Source organism: Panthera pardus, unplaced genomic scaffold, assembly GCF_024362965.1.
Source record: "Panthera pardus isolate Hobbes unplaced genomic scaffold, ASM2436296v1 HiC_scaffold_27, whole genome shotgun sequence".
NCBI lineage: Eukaryota > Metazoa > Chordata > Mammalia > Carnivora > Felidae > Panthera > Panthera pardus.
This window is the reverse complement of record NW_026526843.1, coordinates 111,745,903-111,768,319: the sequence shown is the minus strand read 5'-3', so window position 1 is coordinate 111,768,319 and position 22,417 is coordinate 111,745,903. Positions and strand designations below refer to the sequence as shown.

General features: G+C 41.2%; 1 protein-coding gene across 7 annotated transcripts in view; it reads left to right on the top strand.

Moving 5' to 3' along the window:
* REPS2 (RALBP1 associated Eps domain containing 2) overlaps window positions 1–22,417 on the top strand; it is a 214,813-nt gene that overhangs the window by 44,417 nt on the left and 147,979 nt on the right. For all 7 annotated transcript variants that reach the window (XM_019418004.2, XM_019418001.2, XM_019418002.2 and 4 more), the window contains exon 2: window positions 11,641–11,764. In XM_019418004.2, the coding sequence (XP_019273549.1) occupies window positions 11,641–11,764 (124 nt within the window). The remainder of the gene's footprint in view (window positions 1–11,640; window positions 11,765–22,417) is intronic.

The window sequence follows — 22,417 nt, the reverse complement described above, 5'->3', positions numbered from 1 at the left end:
GAAGCCGGATGCTCAACCAACCGAGCCACCCAGGTGTCCCTGCATAAAGGACATTTTTAAAGAATGGTTATTAAGATTTATAATACTTTTACCCCTTTAAAAATAAAAAGCAAAGAAATGAAATAATCCAGACAGAGAGAGACAAATACTACATGGTATCACTTAAATGTGGAAGCTGGAGTGGGGGGGCGGTGGGGGATGTTGAACTCCTAGAAACAGAATAGAATGGTGGTTGTCAGGGCCTGGGGCAGGTAGGGAGTGGAGGTAAGGGGGAGAGGGTGGTAAAATGGTAAACATTTTCAGTTATAAGATGAATGAGGTCTGAGGATCTGATGTAAAACATGGTGACGATAGTTCATAATGCTGTATGGTATAATGGAAATTTGCTGAGAGAGTAGAACTTAAGTGTTCTCATGCATAAAAGTAAACATGTGATGAGTGTGTTAATGATCTCTGGGGGAATCTTTGCACAGTGTGTATGTATATTGAAGAATCACATTGTACACTTTAAATATATGACTCTTTTGTTGGTTTTACCTCAAAGCTGAAAAAAAGGGCAGACTCTTAACTTTGGGGTGTTAGTTATTGCATAGGTTTTGTTATAACTGAAAGCTGGCGTCCAGTTGCTCCAGTCGGTTGCTGTGGAAGTATGTAGTGATGTAGGAAGCCCTTACTTAAAAGCTCCTGAAAATTTTGAACAAATGTATATAAATGGGTAGAAAATGGGGCGTAATACATGTGTGTTCTTTTGTAATGGAAGTGTTCAGTCTTTAAACTGACATTTACTTAGTGTAGCTGGTTATTTAAAGAAAATGCCCTTTTTCTGCATGGCTATTGAGGGTTTCTGCAAGGATATAAAGTATGGCTCAGGGAAGCAGTGTGTTGATATGCAGGGGTTGGTAACCCTACTGTAAAGGGCCTAGTAGGAAATATTTTAGGCTTTGTAGGCCAAGGGACAAAATTGAGGACATTATTTAGGTACTTATTTATATAACAAGAGACAAAGCAAACTTCCACAAACTTTTTATTGACAAAATTAAAAATACAATAACCCACCACAAAATTTCTTTGGTAATACAGGTCTCCTAGTAAGAGGCATGGGATTCTTGTTTTGGGGATAACCTTTTACCTGATGAGATTCAAAGTTAGTGTTTCCTTTTTTTTTTTTTTTTAATGTTTGTTTATTTTTGACAGAGAGCAAGCAGGGGAGGGGCAGAGAGGGAGACAGAGTATCCGAAGTGGGCTCTGCGCCGACAGCAGAAAGCCTGATGCAGGGCTTGAACTCAAACTGTGAGATCATGGACTGAGCCGAACATCCAACTGAGCAACCCAGGCGCCCTCAAAGTTAGTGTTTTCTGATCATCAAATTGATTGCAAATGTTCATCTGTAAAAACCATTCTCAGCTCATGAGCCATACAAAACCAGGCAATGGTCCAGATTTGGCTTGTGAACATTAGTTTTCCAACCCCTGATGTAATGGGAAGACCATGAGCTTTGGATGCATGTATGTGTAGGTTTGAGTATTGGCTCTGAACTTGTGACCTTGAACATCTCACTTAAGTTGTGGTGTTTATTTGTGCATAAACTGGAGGTAATGACACAAACCACATGGACTACATATCCTCCCCATGTTGTGTTGGGATTTTGAATTAGGATTCCAGTTCTGTAGACGTTGATGTAAGTTAGCTAGACTTACTTAGACTTAGTATTTAATGGATTCAGAAGCGTTTGTCACTTAGTCTGAAAGTATTATGTGAAAGCATGTTTTTGCAATGGAGAGATCTGGTTGTCACCACCTTAACCAAATGGCCAAGCTTGGCCATCATTGGTGGGATGTTCTGACATGACGTGCTCCTCACTGATGTGTACCTCTTACTGTATCACAGTATCACCTCTGTGGTGGTCTTGCCAGGAATGTTTGATGTGAATATTATCACAAGGAAACAGACAAATATACAATGTGGAACGTTCTGCAGGAACATTGTGAACTCTTGAAAGGATTCAGTATCATGAGTAACCAAGGGGGATTGTGCTAGATTAGGGAAAGATTAAGGAAAGATAATATAAAAACGTGATGCAAGAACAGTAAGTCTTGGTTATAAAAGAGAAAGTTCAGTTCTATAGGCCATTTATAGGACAGCTGAGGGAATGTGAGTATGGTCCATATGCTGTGGGATAATGTTGATTTCCTGAGGTATGGTGATGATGGTGGGATGGTGTAGGAGAATATCTCTGTTTTGGGGAGGTGAATAATAAAGTAGGGGTGGGGGAGGGAGGGAATGAGAGAGTGAGAGAGAAAAGAATAAGTTATTTTTGTTCAGTGCTGCTTGCTTCCTAGCATGGCACTGAGCACAGTGCTTTTAATGGGGAGATGCCCAGGACATTTTAAACTATTAGCTACTTTCAGGTATTAGTGGGCTCTTCTGTCTGAAATTATGCCTAAGCACTGAATGTCCTCTCTTTAACAGTGTGGTAGTTTGCCTTAGCATGTACTATGGTACCGATGTTGAGTAATTAAATATGGGGGTTCATATTTTCTTGGGCAGCTCACCCAGGTCCCTCCGCACTGAAAGTCCCTCTTGATTTTTCCAATGTGTAAATGGACAGGAAAGGAAAACTCAGGATAATTGACCTGCCTCTTCAGCTGGTACAACTTGAAAGCATGTCCTTCAAATAGTCCTCTATATTTCTTTAAAAATGTTTATTTTTTTATTTTGAGAGAGGGAGGGAGAGAGAGAGAAAGCACACGCATGCAAACGGGGAAGGATCCGAGACAGAGGGAGAGAGAATCGCAAACAGGCTCCCCACTGTCAGCGCAGAGCCCGATGAGGGCTCGATCTCATGAACCATGAGATCATGACCTGAGCTGAAATTAAGAGTGGAGGCCTAACCAACTGAGCCACCCAGGCACCCCTAGTTGTATTTCTGTTTTTGAGGGTGACATGGGGGCTGACATCCCCTGGGCACATGCTGAGTAGCAGGAGGCTTGGAGGAAGAAGCCTGCAGTGTGGTTCAATGGAGCACCTAGTGGCTGGAGCATTACTGATATGTTCTGGACTCTGAGGGCCAGGATAAAGCCTGGTGGAGGCCTTTCCTTGTGCTTTAATCCTGACCAGTCCTTCCTACCTGAGCACAGACAAGTTAATATCCTCTTATATTCCTGCAGGAACTCTTATGGCTATATGGTGTGAGATGACTAAAGCCAATTTAGCAGCCACTTGTAAAAGTAATTATGAGATGAGAAAAAGAAGAGCAATTCTGCTACTATAGGCTGTGAAAATGAATGAATTTAGCAAACATTCATTGAGCAAGTGAGAAATAGCAAGCATTGTAAAGTATGAGTCTGGGGGTACAAAATGATAAAGATACACTGTTGCCTTGTGCTGGGCAGTTGGGGGGCAGGGGAAGGAATTGGGGTACAGTGGACACAGTGACCAAAATACAGATTTTGGTATATTGCAAGACTAGTGATGTGGTAGAAAGCTAGTGAAAAGGGTTATGGGAATGCAGAAAACATGCCATATGGAATTAAGGTTGCAAACATACGGTTGGTCCTGAGGTGCTCTGAAGAATGAGCCTTGTGGGTAATGAAGTGGGGGAGACCTCCAGCGTCCAGGCAGGGGGCACAGCAGGTGCCCAGAGGCCTGAATGGCTCTTATGTGTTGAGAGACTGGTTGGTGTCTGGAGTGGCTGAAGCTTTAGATGCAGGGTGGGGAGGAGAAAGACATGGGGTTGTTGGAAAGGTAGTTTGGGTCAGATGGGAAGGCCTCAAAAGCCATGCTCAGCAGTATGATTTTACAGGAAAAGAAGCAGGGAACCCTGGAAGTCCCTTTGAGAAGGGGGGTGATCTTGTTTTGATAAGATGATAGAGGGAGTGTGGAGGATGGTGTGTGAAATTGCACTAGTCTAGGGGAAGGACTTGAAGCAGTTGATGTGTGAGCAAAGAATTTGAACTTGGCAGCTACAGCAGAGAAAGAATAGAAAATAAGGGTCCACTGGTGCTTTTGCAGAATTCTTTCAACCCCTCCCAACAAGGCTTTTTACAATTTTAAATCTTTCTAAGGTTTTTAAGTCTTTAAAAATACTTGAAAGAGAGAAGCTTATTCCAACCTTTGAACAGTTCTGAAAATTTATTACATTTCAACTAGGAAAGAAAGTATTATTTCAGGCAAACTGGAACATGTGTGGACTGATTACTCAGCACAGTCACTTAATCTTTCAGAATTAGGTAGGAGGTAAGCTATTTTAGTGGCCTTCAATCTTCTTCCAGAACTTTGTCCAGGTTCCTCCCAAATGGTGTATTTCTCTGATTTGTATCCAGCACCCCCACAGTTTAGTGTACATCTGTAAGCTGTAAGGAAGTTGATTTCATCCGTTCCTCCCCCCCCCCCCCCCCCCCCCATCTTTGGCCTTCCACCTGAGAAAACAAATACTAGTCCATAGGTTCTTGTTCTGTGTCACAAACTTGCACAACGTGTAAACTGAGATGGATCCAGCCGAGAGTGTTACGGATTTGGAGTTTAGACTTAAAAAGAAGAGTGGAATCTTTGTATTTTTTCTTTATTTTGAGAAGTGCTTGGCAACTTGGACTGTTTGGAGGAGCAATTATATAAAATATCTCCTGCTAATTGAGTATCTGGGATAAAGCACCGCCTTATTTCCTTCAGTTTGTGTTAAAATGTTTCTAGCCACAATTTAGAGCTTTCACGGAGAATTTAATTTAGACTGAGAACATCTTGAACCTTGACAAACAAAACTTACAAAATTAACCTCCTTTTTGAATTGAGAGGTCTCAGGCTTACAAGGGTCTATACATAAGTTTCAAAGGCTTATAATTACTTTATCTTCTTGTGGCTTGAATATTTTAGAAAGTTCTTGACATGAGGGTTGGTGTACAAAGAGCAAGAAAAGTGACCTCGATGGGCTTACCTCACTTATGTCTGTATATTCCACGTTTGTTACAAAGCAGTGATTCTAATGGTACATGAGACCAAAGGACACTTTCCAAGGCAAATAAAGCAGTTGACTAATGTCAGATTTTGGGTGTTGGTCTCAAAGGACCATATGGAGGTTTACCAGCAGTTTTATTTACCTTTAGTTAAGAGCTTTTCAATTCTGTGTATTAGTTATGGCAAAGGAATAACTGAAGGTTAACTTGATAATAAATTAATGCTGACAGAAATAGTAGTTGTTAAATTGTTCACCTGTCAGGAATTATAATTTCTTAGGGATTATACTGCAAGGTAGTTATATTGATGCTGGAACCTACATTGATGATGTTGGTGTTTTTTTCCCATGTGTAGACAAGCCTGTACCTGAAGATGTGTAATTTATTTATTCACAGTAAGAGATGTACAACTCAGTTACTTTTTATTTGTGAGGTTTGGTTCATTCACTTGATTGAGAAATTTTTGACCGAATCTTGGATGCCTATCCTTGTGCTAGGAGCTGAATGGAAGTTACCCCTTGCCTTTGGAGAGAAGACATTTTAATGGGAGGCAGAGAGAAACAGATAATTATAATATGATAAGTGCTGAAATGGACATGAAAAAGCTTGAATGTGGAGGATTTCAAACATACACATTAAGTACCGAGTAGGAGAATGAACCCCCATGAACCCATCACCCAACTTCAACAGCTGTCAACTTTGGAGCTTTCTTGTTGCACCCATATGCTCTACTTACTCCAATCCCCCCTTTTATTTGGATGCAAATCCAAGACAGTATATCATGTGATGGGCATTTATAGATGAAGAGTCAGAATACGCAGAGAAAATAAACTATACCTGGGGATTTGGGAAGCAGCTACAGAGAAGTGGCATTTAAGAATGGAGGCAGTGCAGTGGCTGGATGGCTCAGCCAGATAAATGCTCTTTTTTTTTTTTTTTAATTTTTTATGTTATTTTTGAGAGAGAGGGAGGCAGGGAGGGCTAGAGCAAGTGAGCTGGGAAGGAGCAGAGAGAGAGGGAGACACAGAATCCAACTCTGAGCTCTCAGCACAGAGCCCAATGCGGGGCGGGGCTCACACTCACAGAGCGTGAGATCATGACCTGAGCCAAAGTCAGATGCTTAACCGACTGAGCCACCCAGGTGCCCAAGGGCTGACTCTTGATTTTGGCTCAGGTCCCCATCTCACGGTTTGTGGGTTTGAACCCTGCATTGGGCTCCCTGTGCACTCTCGCTCACGCTCTCACTCGCACGCGTGCTCTCTCTCTCTCTGAAAAATAAACATTAAAAAAAGTTCCCGTTTCATGTAAAAGGGATGGGACCCAACAGTTATTGAATATGGTTAAGCATTGTATTAGGTTCATTTAGTACACTATTTCATTTTTTTCTTCACAATAGTCCTATGAGGGAGGCAATGTCTCTGTTTTACATATGAGGAAATTAGGTTTCGGGAATTTACCCAAAGTCATAAAACTAATTAGTTTTCTGTGTTGGAAGCCAACTTTGGCTTTAAGTCTGTTTAGTTTACCACCTTCTGCACCATGTGCATAGATACCGAGACGTAAAAGTACAAGATATGTCAGTGACAGTGGGAGGAATGGAATGAAGCTACAGAGTGTGTGTGTGTGTGTGCGTGTGCATGCGCATCCATCCATCCATCCATCCATCCATCCATCCCTTCGTTGTGTTCAGAGAGGAAACTAGAGATATGGCTCAGGGCCAGGTTGTGAAGGGACTTTAATGCCCCTAAGGAGATAGAATATTATCCTGACGAGGGTGGAATTCCAGGCTGATGGGTCTCATGCTGTAGCATGAGAACAGTATTGCCAGCTGGCAGAAGGGGGAATATGCACACACTGTGGAAGACCCGGCAGAACTGGAAGATGAACTGAGGGGGGTATGGGCCAGAAAACTTATTTATTCCACTTCTATTTATTAAGCATAGACAATATGGCAGAGAATAAACTGACGAACGAGACACGTCTTCCTGTTTCATTGATGTTAGTAGAGAGTCACATGCACAGGGCTTGTTGTAATGTTGTGATTTACAGTAACAAATATATATTTGGTGTTCAACCCAGTTCCAGGCAGAGCTCCTAAAACCCTTGGAATTTCCTGTGATTGGAATAGTAAACGTGTCTTTTGATATGTTAATGAGGTGACTTTGGGGAAAGCCCTTAGGCATCCAAGATGGGGGTGGACGCCTAGGGAGCCAGCATTGTGATTAGAGGTTTGGAACTTTTGATACCTGCCCCCAACAAACCTCCAGGTGGGGAGGGGGCTGGAGGTTGAATCCATCAGCAGTGGTCAGTGATTTAATCACCCATGCTTATGTAATGAAGCCTTCATAAAAACTGCAAAAGGACAGGCTTCAGAGACTTTCTGGGTTGGTGAGCACAGGGGGATTTGGGGAAAGTGGAGTGCTCCAAGGGGTCATAGGAGCTCTGCACCCTCCCCATGCCTTGCCCTATTCATTTCTTCTGTTTGGCTGTTTCTGGGTTATATCCTTTTTATAATAAACTGTTAATCTACTGAGTAAAATGTTTCTTTGAGTTTGGTGAACTGCTTCAGCAAATTAACCGAATCTGAGGAGGGGGTCATGGGAATCTGATTAATAGCCAGTTGGTAACAACCTGGGCTTTCGACTCAGTGTCTGAAGTGGGTGGCAGGGGCAGGGGGTGGGGAGCAAGGGGTAGTTTTATAGGACTGAGCCCTTAATCTGTGGAATCTGATGCTGACTCTGGGTAATCGTGTCAGAGTTGAGTTGAATTGTGGGACACCCAGGGGATGTCTGGAGAATTACTTGGTGCTGTGTGGGATACCTCCCCCTCCACAGTTTGAAATTGGTATCTGAACCATAATACCTATGATCCCACGAAAAGGTGATAATAAACTTCCTAGTTCTCAGAAAAAATGCAAAGTAAAACTACAACGAGATACTACTACACTCCCATTAGAATGGTGAAAATGAGAAAGCCTAAAAAGACCATGTGTTGGCTAGGACGTGAAGCAGTGTGGCCATACCTGCTAATGCTGAACATAACACATATCTGGTAAGCCAGCAATTACCACTCTTAGAAACCTATAGAGAAATGTATTTCACAGCAATGTATTCCAGTCTACATGTCTTGACAAGATATGTGCAAGAATATTATAGCAGCACGATTCAGAATAAACCCAAAGTGGAAGCCATCCAGATGTCCAGTGACAGAAGGATCAATAATTTGTGATATATCCACACAAGTGTTGAATAGCAACTAAAATGACTGAACCGTAATTTCACTCAACCACTTGGAAGACTGTCACAAACAACATTGAACAAAGAAGCCAGACACGAGGGTACATACTCTTTGACTATTTAGTCTTGCCTTTTTCTGAACTTTATATAATCTGTGGATTTAGAAGTTAGGAAAATGGCATGTGTGTGGCAGTTGAAAGGAGCCGCAAAGGGGGCCTTCTAGAAGGCTTGTGATGTTTTATTTCTTGATTCTGGGTGCTAGTTACATAGTTGTGTTCCATTTGTGAAAGCTGCTCTCCCCATACACTATACACTTAGGATTGGTATGCTTTTCTGTATGTCTGTTATGCTTTTCTATATGAATATTATATTTCAGTAAAAAGCTAAATATACAAAGTAGTACAAAAAAGTTTAAGTTTCAAAGAGCAATATTTCTACAAACAAATTCTGATAATTAGTAATGATGTCTACTTGTTCACTTGAGGAAAACTCAACTTTTTCCTGAAAGTCACACTCAGGTTCTTCACCTCTCTCCGTATTAGTGCCTGCTCCTTTTGTTGCGAGAACACCAACTAATGGGATAAATTTAGAAAAAAGTTAAATCTGTCCCTGTATGGTTAAGTCTGTGAATTCTATTTTAAAAAAATCTGTCATGAGAGCCAGATGGGACACTGGGAAGGGTTAAGGCTGTGGCAGAGGAGAAGATAGCGTTGGTTAGGGACATGGGTTGGTGGTAGGGTCAACTGGATATGGTTACCACTGAATAGAAGTTTCTGAATTAGGATTTGGAATAGCTGACATCAGCAACTGAGGTGAGGGCTGCCAGAAGATTAGTTAGCAGATGCCAGGATAAGTGGAGAGGGGCAAATGAGCGCGGCTTATTTATGGTATGTCTGAGATGGCATTGGGTATCTGTGTTAGGGTTTTGGAAAGTGCGAGGGGTGTTAGGTTTGGAGAACGTGATTTGGTGATCGTTTGGATGGTAACTGAAGCGTGGAAAGAGAATGAGAGCACTCAAAGAGCTGTGATTCTCAAACTTGGCTGCACATTAGAATTACCTTGAGAGCTTTGCAAAAATACCCATGCCTGGGCCACACCAATGACCAGGTAAAGCAGAATCTTTGGGGGGCTAGGGCCTAGCTATCTGTATTTTTCAAAAGCTCCTCAGGTTATTCAAATATGCAGCCGGACTGGGAACAAAATACGACAAGTAGATCCATAAATCAGACAGTTGTGATTGATTGGACACTATTGTCAGCACTGCCAATTTAGCTCTCATGAGATAAGCACGTTATTTCTCTTTACACTTACTACACTTATGGGGATATCGAGGCGTGAGAGTTAAGTAGTTTGCTTTAGGTTATGCAAACAGCTAATTAGGTCCCCTGGCCAGGATTCACAACCAACTCATTTACTCCAAGGGCTGTTCTCCTTACCATAACATCCTATTGCTTTAACATTTAAGAATGAGTGGGGGTGGGGTTGGGGGGGGGAATTGAGACTTTTGGAATGGCAGCCGGAGAAGCACAGCAGACCCTCTCTCTAGTGGAACAACCTTTTAGCTGGTAACAAAAAAAATTAAAAAAAAAAATCATTTGAAGTCTTTGGAAATGGATCTGAGGACATACAGCAAATGGAGAAACATTGAAGAAAATTTGCTAAATCTTGGTAAGAACAGTGAATCTGCAGTATTTGAGCCACGACCCGCTTCCCACCTCTCCTCCGAAAGCTCTGTTCCTGGTGGGTCCAGCCAAGAAGGTAGGATTCTGTTCCCGCAACCCCAGTTCCTTAGTCTAGGGCTAGGAGAGGTAGACCACCTGCTGTGAGAAATACTAGAAGTATCAGAAGGAGGGAAGACCAAGAGAGAGAAAGAAAAACACTAATCTGTACGTTCAAGAAGCCCAGCCCTGTCCTGCCCCCTGCTGTGGCTGCTAGGCTGTCTCGCTGTGACTCCAGGCTTGGGATGCCTGCAACCACAGTGCAAATGCCCGCAGTTGGGGCGGGGGCATGGGTGTAAGGCCAGTTAAATACCACAAAGCTCAGTGTTCTTCCTGAAATCCAGCAGCTTTTCTTGAATAAATGCTCCCTGGCTAACGGCAAGCCTTTGGTTAATTTCCAGAGTTCTGTCCATTTTCTTTGTCGGTTTTCTCACTGCTTTGATGGAAGAGAGAATTTTTGGAAGCCCTCATAACCCCCTTTTTTTGCTGACATCCGAGTTGAATTTTCATAGGAATTTTCTTAAGATTAATTAGTGGCTGTTTATAGTTTGGAAATCTAAAAGCCCATCCATAAGGACTAACTAAAAAAAGAAACCACGGTGTATATTTATAGCAGAATATCATGTAGTTGTTAAAAGAAGGATGTGATTTTAACTGTGCTGATAGAAAAGATTTTCAAGGGATAATGCTAAATGAAAAACAAGTTGCTAATAGTATGTGGTATTCTGTTTGTATCAAGTATTGGATATACAAGAGGAAAAACACAGGTGTGTGCTATATATACAAACATTTATATACATATGTACATATATATACATATGTATATATATGTATATATACATATATACACGTATATATGTATATGCATTTATACATACATATATGTATGTATATGTATATATATGTATTCATGTATACATATACATATATATACATATGTATATGTATGTACATATGTATATATACATATACATATATGCATAGAACATTTCCAAAAGAATATAATGGTTTCCTCTGGACCATAGGAAGTGGGGGGTGCTTTTTAGATCTTCACCCCACTTACTATTATTTGAGTTTTTGAGTATCTATTACTTTGAAATAACTTTAAAAAGTTACTGAATATTTGTTATCTTTAAACTACCAAATAGGGTATGTGTTAGTTTAAGGTCTGCAAATTAAAGATTGCAGGATCTTGAAGATATTTGTGCTCATAGCCCCCTCTCTTTTGTTTCTCTGAAGTGAGCACTCTTGATTGTAATTTTAATGCTTAGGAAATACTGTTGCCTGAAAACTTTAAGAATAATTAATTCACTTTTAGTTTTGATCAGCTGGGATAATCCACAAGTAGTGGTAATGACTAACGTGTTCTCTTTTCACTCCAGTGCTCTTCTAGACTTTGGACATTAGTACCTGCCCCCGGAAACAAGTCACTCTCTTTTGTAAGAACAGTAACAGCCATCCTTTGTCACCTTTCTTTTTCTCTTTGAAAGAGGAGGAATAATCACTGAGTCCTGAAATATCATGAGTAGGTAGAATTTAATGATCTGACCTGAAAATCTTCCTGTGAACTGCAAGACCCCCCCCCCCCCCCCCCCCCAGCCAGTGTGTACACATAGGTTCTCCAGGGAGTTTTTGGTTAGCTATGCTGTGAAATCCTTGGGATTTCATAATATATCTTGTCTCATTTTCCTGTTATGAAATGGGGTTTTCAGCCTGGTTTTTCTTGTCTGTTTTCAGATCACAGAACTGTGTGGTGCAAAGCGGGTTGGTTATTTTGGTCCAACACAGTTTTACATTGCCTTAAAATTGATTGCTGCAGCACAGTCTGGCCTTCCTGTACGGATAGAGAGTATTAAATGTGGTAAGTATCTCCCATTTTTACGTTTGATTGTCCACAACAGGTGTCTTGTTTATGAGAACCATTTTTAGTGGGCTTAAGGCCTGTTGTATAAGCATTTATGGAATTTCTCCTTGCTTCTAACAAGGTGTCTGTTAAATGAAGTAAGAAAATGTAGTGGGTGTCTTACTTTCTTTTTGTTTCTTTAGGAAAAAAATAAGAGAGTGACCTGAGATTCATTCCTTTTAACTGAATTAAAGCTGAAATAGATTTTGTTCTTTAGCAGAAGGAGATCAGGACAGGAATTCTAGAGCCTGTGGCAAAATAGTAACATGTAGTTTAATTTTCCTCTTGAGGAATATGCAGTGTCATTTGAAGTTCTTTTAGGGACAAGGGCACAAGTACCTGGGAGAGTATGAATGGAGCTGTCCCTTTTTCTTTCCTGTCCCTGCCAGTCATATTGTATATGATCATCCTTTAAAAAAATTTTTTTAAATGTTTATTTTTGAGAGAGACAGAGCATGAGCAGGAGAGGGGCAGAGAGAGAGGGAGACACAGAATCCAAAGCAGGTTCCAGTTTCCGAGCTGTCAGCACAGAGCCTGACACAGGGCTGAAACCCATGAACCACAAGATCATGACCTGAGCCGAAGTCAGACACCCAACAGATTGAGCCGCCTAGGCGCCCTTTAATCCCCCAATTCCTAAATAACCGTTCTAATCATTATTAAGTACTATGGAGCTACCAAGATTTTGGCAGAATGAACTTAGCTTCTCAAAGTTTTGGTTTAAAATTTTCTTATCTTGCCATCCTTGCCCCCAACCCACTGAGTGTTTGAGTACTCTCCACAACTTAAACAAAAAGCAAAGCCCCAACTCTTAGCATCATTTATACTGTCTCAGTATTGGGTTTATAAGTACCTATGAAGAGGGTGATTATTCCAGGGTTATGCTGACGTCCTCTGATACAAGTTACTTCCATATGCTCACATAGCCATGCAGGAACTTTTTCCTTTTCCTCATTTTGAGATAAAAACCACTCCACTGTCCACATGTGTCCTGTGAAGCCTTGTAAACGTAAAAGTGAGTTCAGGAACCTTGTAGAACAACTCTGAGAAGATTCTGATGGCTTGACTATGGGAAACAAAGTCCTTTTGCGCTAACCATCAGAGAGTCACAATCATCCTGCTAATCTTTCTTAAAGGTTTAGTGTGTGCCAGGTACCAACTCATTTAGTCCTCCCAGCATCCTACTAAATTAGGTGTTTGTGTTTACGTTCTGTACGAGAAACTGTGAAACCAATTCTGCTGGAATCCCCGTGCCTTAACAAAATGAAGGTTCGCTTCCTGCTTTGCAGTGGGTCATGGTGACCCTCTAGGGCAGCTGCCCTCCATGTGGTGCCTCTGTGATCCTGGCTGCTTGATCTTGTGCCCCCCCCCCCCCCAAGCAACAGAGAAATAGTTTCTCACCCTAGCAATTTAAATGCTTTGTCCTGGATGTGACTCATGTTACTGCTGCTCACAGTGCATTGGCCAGAACTTGTCACGTGGATCCACTGAACTGCAGGGTAGACTGGGGCAGTGGGGGGTGGGGCATGCAGTTGTCCCCTGTACCCGCAAGGAGAGAACTTTCTGTGGATGAACACTGGAAGTCTCTACTGTGGCACTCTTTTTACCCTCATCTTACAGATGATTATTGAAGTTGAAGTTTAGGGGGCCTTGAGTAATTTGCCTAAAGCCTTCAGGTTAGTAGAGTTTGGAGCCAGAATCTCAGTCTCCAGTTGCCGTGCTCTTCATTACTATGCATAGTAGCCTCTTCTTGATTATTCTCTTTATTAAGGTGCTGATTATAATCTGGAATCACAGAGTATTTTCTGAGTGGGGAAAAAATCTGACCCCAAAAGGCATCCCTCGGTATTACATAATTTGGTTTCTTAAAATAGATTTAAAAAATTGTTTTATTTATTCATTACTCATTTATTTTTTTGAGAGAGTGGGGAGAGGGGCAGAGGGAATCTTTAGCAGGCTCTACACAGCATGGAGCCCAGCTTGGACCTCGATCCTACAACCTTGGGGTCATGACCTGAGCTGAAATCAAGAGCTGGATGCTCAACTGATTGAGCCACCCAGGCACCCCAAAATAGGTTTTTTGATGGAGTGTTATTTCAGTGGCAAGTTTGGTATTTATGACTACAAGGCTGAGCAGTCACTGCTATAAGTCACTTGCTATGATTAGAGTCACATCACATTGTATTTGGACTTGTGGTAGACACTGAAAATTTCCATTCCACTGTAAATGGTCATTAAGCTTTATTGTTGTGTCTTCCAACTTTTATCTGCTGGAAAAGCTAAAGCTGCTTTTTGTATACAAGAATAAATTTCTGACACTTTTGTTGTTTATTTTAAGTTAGACCGGTCTTTTACGGGATTTGTGCCTACATCTACAGCTTAATTTCCTAGGAGGAGAGAGGGGGGAAGGAGTGTCTAAATTATCACATGTGTCAAGGATTAACGCTTTTTCTTAAGTGTAAGGCTTTCTCAGTTGTACCTTATAAATCCTGATGCTGCCTTTTGCCTCTGACAGTTTATACTCAGTTAATTTTGAATTTTCTTCCTTCACTTAAAGATTTATTAAATAAATGTTATTTACAGTCAGCATATGTTAAGTAAGAATGAGGGCAAGATTAGGCCAAACTTTGAGCTGCCACTTAGACTTTTCCAAGTTGTTGCTTGAAATCCATTCACTTAATGTTTGATGACACAAACCTTGAAGGCCAAAGAGGATGCTCTGTGAGAACCTGATCGGAAAGGCTGTAGTAGCCTCATGACACTCAGGGAGTTATGAGTCCGTTCTTACTTCATGAATTACATGAGTCTGTGTGTATGTGTGTGTTAACCTCTAACCTGTAGCCTTGCCCATTTTGGTCAAAGCCACCACCATCTACAGTTGCTCAAGCCAGGAGCCTAGAAGTCATCCTTGATTCCACCCTTTGCCTCGGTCCACAGTGTAATCTGTCAGCAGTCCTGGCAGTGTGGCTCCAGTCTTATTGCCTTCTCCCTCCATCTCTCTATCCTACTAGACTGGGCCACCTTCAGCCACTCACCTGGATACCACAGTGGTTTTGTCATTGATTTCTTGGCCTCCTCTCTTCTCTATTCCAGCCTCTTTGCCTATACGGCAGTAGGCAATATCGCAATATCCATCAGATCATTTTGTCCTCCTCCTTGAAATCCTCCCCTGGTTGGCTTATTGTACATACTAAATTCAGTCACTACACTGATCTGTAGGGCCCTGAGTGATCTGGTCTCTGCCTCCTCCTCCGTCCTCATCTTAAACCTGCCCCGCCTTGTGTTCTCTTTCTTGCCCCCAGCCTCCCTGGCCTTCTAGCCATTTCTGGGCCATCTCTTTCCCGCTGCAAGAAAGACCATGTTGTCTCGAGGTTTTGGATTCCCCGCAGTCTGTTTCTTTCCCCCTCTCTTTTCCATGGCTAGCTCTTCCTCTTCATCCTTCGGGATTTGTGCACTGTCCCCACCATCCTGTCTAGAGTAGGTTCTGTCAAATTAATTCATTAATGAAGGAACCAGCATAGAGTAAAGCTGGCTCAGGAAAGTACAGGAGAGTCAGAAGTATTTATAGTCCTGGAAGGAAAGAATGCTGGAATAAGATTGCTAAATTACATATAAAATTGATGAATGCCCTATAGAGCAATAAAACTGTGACTTGGCTATTAGACTCTCTTCTGGGATGAAATTCACCTGCATTGCTATTAGACAAGGTTAGTTAGCTAACAGTTTTCTATGAGTTAATATCGATCCTTTCAGTGTTGTAAGATGCCTAATGAAGAGTAAACAGTAAGTCAAAACAAAAGTACATGTCCCTAGGGAGTTAGGTAATCCTTGGATGGGTTAATCCTGTTAGATGATGCTTCTGTGTGACTGTCCCCTCCCTACTTTACTTTCAGCATCTGCTCCTTTATGGCACTTTCATCAGTTTGTAAATACTCCTTTATAGGTTTGTCTAATTTCTGTCTTCCTCACTAGTCTGCAAGCTTACCTAAAGGGAAGGGAGGAGGATCTGGTAGCCCCTGCTCTGTGTACCACTGTGGACACTCAAGGCATGTTTGTTGAATGAAGAGATGAATGCTGATGAATGAGGACCGAGTGTTAATCATCTGTCACTTTTTAATCTCAAACATTTGGATTTCAGGGGCGCCTGGGTGGCTTGGTCGGTTAAGCATCCGACTTCGGCTCAGGTCATGATCTCACAGTCCGTGAGTTCAAGCCCCGTGTCGGGCTCTGTGCTGACAGCTCAGAGCCTGGAGCCTGTTTCAGATTCTGTGTCTCCCTCTTTCTCTGACCCTCACCTGTTCATGCTCTGTCTCAAAAATAAATAAACGTTAAAAAAATATTTAAAAAACAAACAAACAAAAAACATTTGGATTTCAGGTTCACCCAGAACTCCTAAGGGATTTCTAAAGAAGTCCTCTTTCTCAGGCTGTGGTTCCCAGCCTTGTTTGCACTTGAGAATTGCTGGAGAGCTTTAAGTGCAAACTAAAAAATACAGGTGCCTGGGGCCACTTCCAGAAATTCTCATTTAATTAGCCCTGGAGTGCAGCCTGAACGTGGGGATTTTTAAGAGCTCCCCCATGTGATTCTTATGTGGAGCTGGGGTTGAGAGCGAGTTCTTTTTTTTTTTTTTTAATTTTTTTAACGTTTTTATTTATTTTTGAGACAGAGAGAGACAGAGCATGAACAGGGGAGGGTCAGAGAGAGGGAGACACAGAATCTGAAACAGGCTCCAGGCTCTGAGCTGTCAACACAGAGCCCGACGCGGGGCTCGAACTCACGGACCGCGAGATCGTGACCTGAGCCGAAGTCGGCCGCTTAACCGACTGAGCCACCCAGGCGCCCCGAGAGCGAGTTCTAATGAAAACCGAATAGAGCATTTTCAAGAGCTTTGCTTAAACTGTGTTTATAGTTTTGGTTATATCGGGACCTGAGTTGGAGTGAGGCCAGGGGCACCCAGGGCACATAACTTTAAGGGGAAAGTCACACTCTGGGCCATACAAGTGCTGATTCTGCATTTACACGATCCTGAGAGTGAGCACCTCCTTAAATGTTGGCACTAGGCATCTCTCTAGCCTCACCCTATTTTGCTGGTTAAACAAATGGTGAAACCTTAGGATAATTTAGGAGGAGAGAAGCAGGGGGTGAAATTGAGGACCATTGGAGAATTCCTGATGAGGAAACCACATGGTGGACACTTGCCCTGGGAACTGTGCCTTCCTTCTTTCTGAGGACTGGCCGTGGGGGGGTGTGAGGACTGAGAGAAGGTATAGGTAGGGCTTTTTAGAGGAGGTTTTGTAACCTGTTTTGTGTCATGGGCTCCTTTGGCAGCCTGACACTCCTTCTTGGAATAATGTTCTAAATACATACAAAGACGTAGGAGTCCAAAGGAAACCAATTATATTGAAATTAAAACTAAGATACTTAAGAATGTTATATAGCAATATCCATACTACTTCGTTAATGTATTAAATAAGAGACCTAAGAGTGACCTAAATAACTACCATACTTTCAAAGTAGTGAGGAGCGTAAACAGTACTTGAAGATGTCTACAACAAGTGTAATGTGATATATAAATATCTGATTTCGGTGGGTGGCAAAGTTACAGGTGCTGCTAATGATACTACAGCGCTTTGTTGCCTACATTCATAATTGAAAGAAATGCAAATTTTTGGTTAGGGTAGGGAGAATAAAGATGGAATTTTTTTTCTTAACCAAGATGACAGACCCCATGATTTCTTTCTACAGCCCCTCTGGGAGTCTCCGAATGCTAATAGTGCAATAATGTGGCTCACATAGCCTCTAGGCTGTGTTCCCCAGACTGGTTATTGATCTAGTGGCAGTCTGGCACAGTCTGTAGTGAAAGGAGAAAGAATTAGGACAAAAGAGTGAGTTACTTATAAAATGAAATGTACTCAATTCTACGATGGTTGTTTTGATTAAATGCCCTTTGATGACATTGATAATGAGTAAATGTAATTGATTCGCCATGACCCCTCCAAAAATTACAAGAGGAGGGAGCCCCTGCAGGCAGGAGTGTTACGCTCATGGTCCTGTCACCATATTGCTGCATGTCTGAGACGTTCCTGGGCTTAGTTCTCCACCTGTGAGATGTGGATTTTCCAGCAGGTTTTCTCTAGACCATTTTCCAGCTCCGAAATGGCGCAGTTTTATGTTGAGTGTTCAAACCTGCAGTAGAAAGAACGTTTTGATTTTTAGCATGACAGTAGAGCCTAGTGGCTGAGTGTGGGTCACAGCAATAGACTGCTGGATTTTGAATGGTTGGACCATCACTTTTTCTTTGTGTGCCCTCATACAAAGTGGTGCCCTCCTAACCTCTTTGAGCTTCACGTGGCTCACCTGGGGAAGGGGTGTCCCAGTAGTACCTGCCTTACAGGGTTGTTGCGGGCATAAGATCAGGTAATGTTAAAATTTTGGAAAAGCGTCGAAACTGTGTTAATATAGTACTTGTTAGCCACATTTGGCTGGCTGTTGAGGACTTGAAATCTGGTTAGTGTTGACTGAGAAATTAAAATTTTAATTTAATAGAAATTATTTAAAATTTAAATATGCAAGCAGTGTAAAGTATTTTTCCATTAAATGAAACTTTATTGTTTTAGTAAGACTACATTTTACTTTAACTGTAGGCATTGTGTAAGACTAGGATCAAACTTCTCCTGTAAAGGGCTAGGTGGTGGATATTTTAGACTCTGTGAATCATATGGCCTTTGCTGCAACTTGATTATCTTGATTATATCCACTACAGACTCTGCCCTTGAACTACGAAAGCGGATATGGACACTATGTAAACAAACAAGAATGGCTGTGTTCCAATAAATCTTTATTTATGGACACTGAAATTTAAATTTCATACAATTTTCACATCACAAGCTATTTTTATTTTCTTTTTTTTTTTAAGTTTATTTATTTATCTTGAGAGGGAGAGAGAGCACGCACACAGAAGGGACACAGACAGGGAGAGAGAGAGAATACCAAGCAGGCTCTGCACCATCAACAGTGAGCCTGATGTAGGGTTTGAACTCACAAACTGTGACATCGTGACCTGAGCCGAAGTCGGACGCTTAACCGACTGAGCCACCCAGGCACCCTATTTTTCTTTTGATGTTTTTCATTAAAAAATGTAAAACGCATTCTTAACTCATGGAATATACAGCTCATAGGTTTATCCCCAAGATAAATGAATTCATGTTCATCAAAAGCCATTTATAAGAATGTTTGTAACATTTATATTCATAATGGCCCGAAACTGGAAACAGCCTAGATGGATTTTAAAAATTTCAATATGTTCATAAAAATGGATTACTCCATAGCAATGAAAAAGAATAAGCTCTGTCTACATACATTACATTGGATGATTCTTACAAAATGTTGTGAAGGAATCTAAGTCTCAAGGATTATTACTGAATGATTCCATTATGTGGAGTTCTGTAATGGCGAAGGTAGTCTGTGGATTTAGAGATTAGAATAGGGGTTGCAGAGTGGGACAAGGAGAGGGGATTAACTAGAAATGGATGGGAAGGAAAACTGTATGATGGAAATGTCCTATCTTAATTTGGGTGTTATGTGCTTAATGTATGTGTTTGTCAGAACTCTTCAAATAGTACACTTAAGATTTATAAAAATTATCCCTCCATACAAATACTCCTTACATAATTTAAAAAGAAATGAATTGGTTGTGTTAACATTTAACATTGTGTGGTATTTCTTAGTAAAATCCAGGTTTCTGGTCACATTCCTTCATGTCACCTGTCAACTGGAACTGAGCTGTTCCAGTAGCATTGCCAGTAGCCATACTAGTGTGGCTTCTGAGCACTTGAAATGTGGTGTGTCTGAATCAAGGTGTGCAGTGCAGGTAAAATACACCTGGGAGTTTGAAAAAAAACTTAGTCTGAAAAAAAGAATGTAAACTATTTCAGCGATCAGACAACAAAAAGAAAAGGCATACAAATTGGCAAGGAAGAAGTCATTAATATTTTTTATCTTGATTATATATTGTAATGATAATATTGGGTTCAAATAATTATTAAAATTAATTTTACCCATTTCCTTTTTTATTTGAAAAAGTTTTGAAAAATTTTGATAACATATACATGACATGAAGTTTACCATAAAGTTTATTTTTATCTTAACTAGTATTTATTTATTTTTAAAAATTTGTTTAACATTTTTATTTATTTTTGAGAGACAGAGAGAGACAGAGTGCGAGCAGAGGAGGGGCAGAGAGCGAGGGAGACACATAATCCCAAGCAGGCTCCAGGCTCTGAGCTGTCAGCACAGAGCCCTATGTGGGGCTCGAACCCATCAACTGTGAGATCATGACCTGAGCTGAAATCTGACGCTTAACCAACTTAGCCACCCAGGTGCCCCTTAACTATTCTTTTAAAGTAATCTCTGTGCCCATTGTGGGGCTCTAACTCCTGACCCTGAGATCACGAGTTGCGTGTTTTACTGACAGAACTAGCCAAGTGCCATGCCTTAACCATTTTTTAATTGTACAGTTCAGTACATTCATATTAGTGTGCAACCATCTCCACCATCCATCTCCAGAACTCTTTTCATCTTAGAAGTATGAAACTCCATGGGGTGCCTGGGTGACCCAGTCAGTTAAACGTCAGACTCTTGATTTTGGCTCAGGTCATGATCTCAAGGTTCGTAAGATTGAGCCCTGCATTGGGCTCTGTGCTGACAGCGCAGAGCCTGCTTGGGATTCTCTCTCTTGGTCTCTTTCTGCCCCTCCCCTGTGTGCTCTTGGTCTAAATAAATAAATACATAAATACATAAACAAACAAATAAAATAATAGAAATATGAAACTTCATACCTGTTTTTTTTTTAATTTTTTTTAACATTTATTTATTTTTGAGACAGAGAGAGACAGATCATGAACGGGGGAGGGTCAGAGAGAGAGGGAGACACAAAATCTGAAACAGGCTCCAGGCTCTATGCAGTCAGCACAGAGCCTGACGTGGGGCTCGAACTCACATACCGCGAGATCGTGACCTGAGCCGAAGTCGGACGCTTAACCGACTGAGCCACCTAGGCGCCCCACTTCATACCTGTTAAACAGCTCTGCATTCCCCCTCTCCCCAGTCACAGGCTACCCCCATTCTACTTTCTGCCTCTATACGTTTGTCCGCCGATCCCTCAAATAAGTGAAATCATACAATATTTGTGACTGGTTTCTTCACTTAAAAAAATTTTAGTTACTATACAATTTACAATGATGTGGCTGGCGTTATATCTAGTGGATGGTATTGAAGGAGAGTAAACAGCCGCCACCATTTTAGACAGGACAGAGTTCTATGCTCAGTCCCACCTCTCCCCAGTGCCATTTACCATTTGGTATTGGATTTATGTTTTCTTTTTTATGTTCACATTTCTTCTAATTGAGGAAATGGAAGTATTTCTTACATTCCTGTCTCCATCAGACATGGAAAATGAAAGGATTTTCCCCTACTTTTTAGAGGGTCATATCTTTAGAAGCATAGTTTTCTTTGTGGAAGGGAAAGATAGTCATTTAATATACAAAGTGTTTCTGTGTTCAAAGACTACAACCTAAGGTAGCATTATGAAACAAATTACTGCCTTGGATGGCTGCACTCATTGTCTCCTTGGCCCCTATAAACCTTTAATTTGAACTCTTTATTTATTTCCTTGTGTTAATTGAATTCCATTTGGGAGAAAAGATTCTAACCAACTACTACTACAAACGGCTCTTCTCTTGTGATTACTTGACATAAATCACTGGATAGCAGATACTTTATTGATTAGCTTTCAAATAAAGTTTCACTATTAAATATGGTGTCCATATGACTAGAAAGCATTTAGACTGAGTATTTATTTACAGACTACAGTTTTACTTTGCAGTTTTTGAAAGCTTGGAGCAGTGTAAGGGAGATAGCACCTTCATTAAGATTTTCAGTGATATGGTGATTATTATGTATGGTGACAATCTGTTAAGTGAGTATTGTTTAAAACCACATAAGCGAAGAAAGTACAGGAGAAATTCAGCTGTATTTTGTGTTTTGCTGTTTGGTGGCTGTTTGGAGGAGAGAGGATCTTTGCCAGGTGAATAGTTCTGGAGAAATGCCATAGCCAGGGAAGGAGGACAGTGTGTGAGGTGACAGGGTCCTAAAGGGTATCTGGGAGTCCTTGTATAATAGTTGATACTCATCATCTCGTGTTTGTATTCTCTCGTTCCTGGAATTATCTGTTGAACACCAGTGAAACACTGGTCGGGGGTTTACACATGTGGGCTTTTCCTTCTCTTCTCCCTCAAGTAGTGTTTGGAAGTAATTCCTCCTTTCATGGGCAATCAGGGTGCAGATTATTTTATGTGAGCTTGTTCCTTCTTTTTAGATCCCTTTTGCAGACCGAACTGAAAGAAATCCCTTTCTGAGAAGAGAACCATGGGATTAGCTTATATTTGACTTACTAAGAATCTATGTTTTCTCTTCTTTTGCCTTTTTTCTTTTAAAGTCCATTCCTGCCTTGAGTACTGGAGAGCTGCCGAGGTTGGGAAACGTTAAAATGTTAAAAATGGTGGCCATCCTCTTTTTAGAGGAGAGTCCCGGTTTAATTTTCCAGATTGCTTA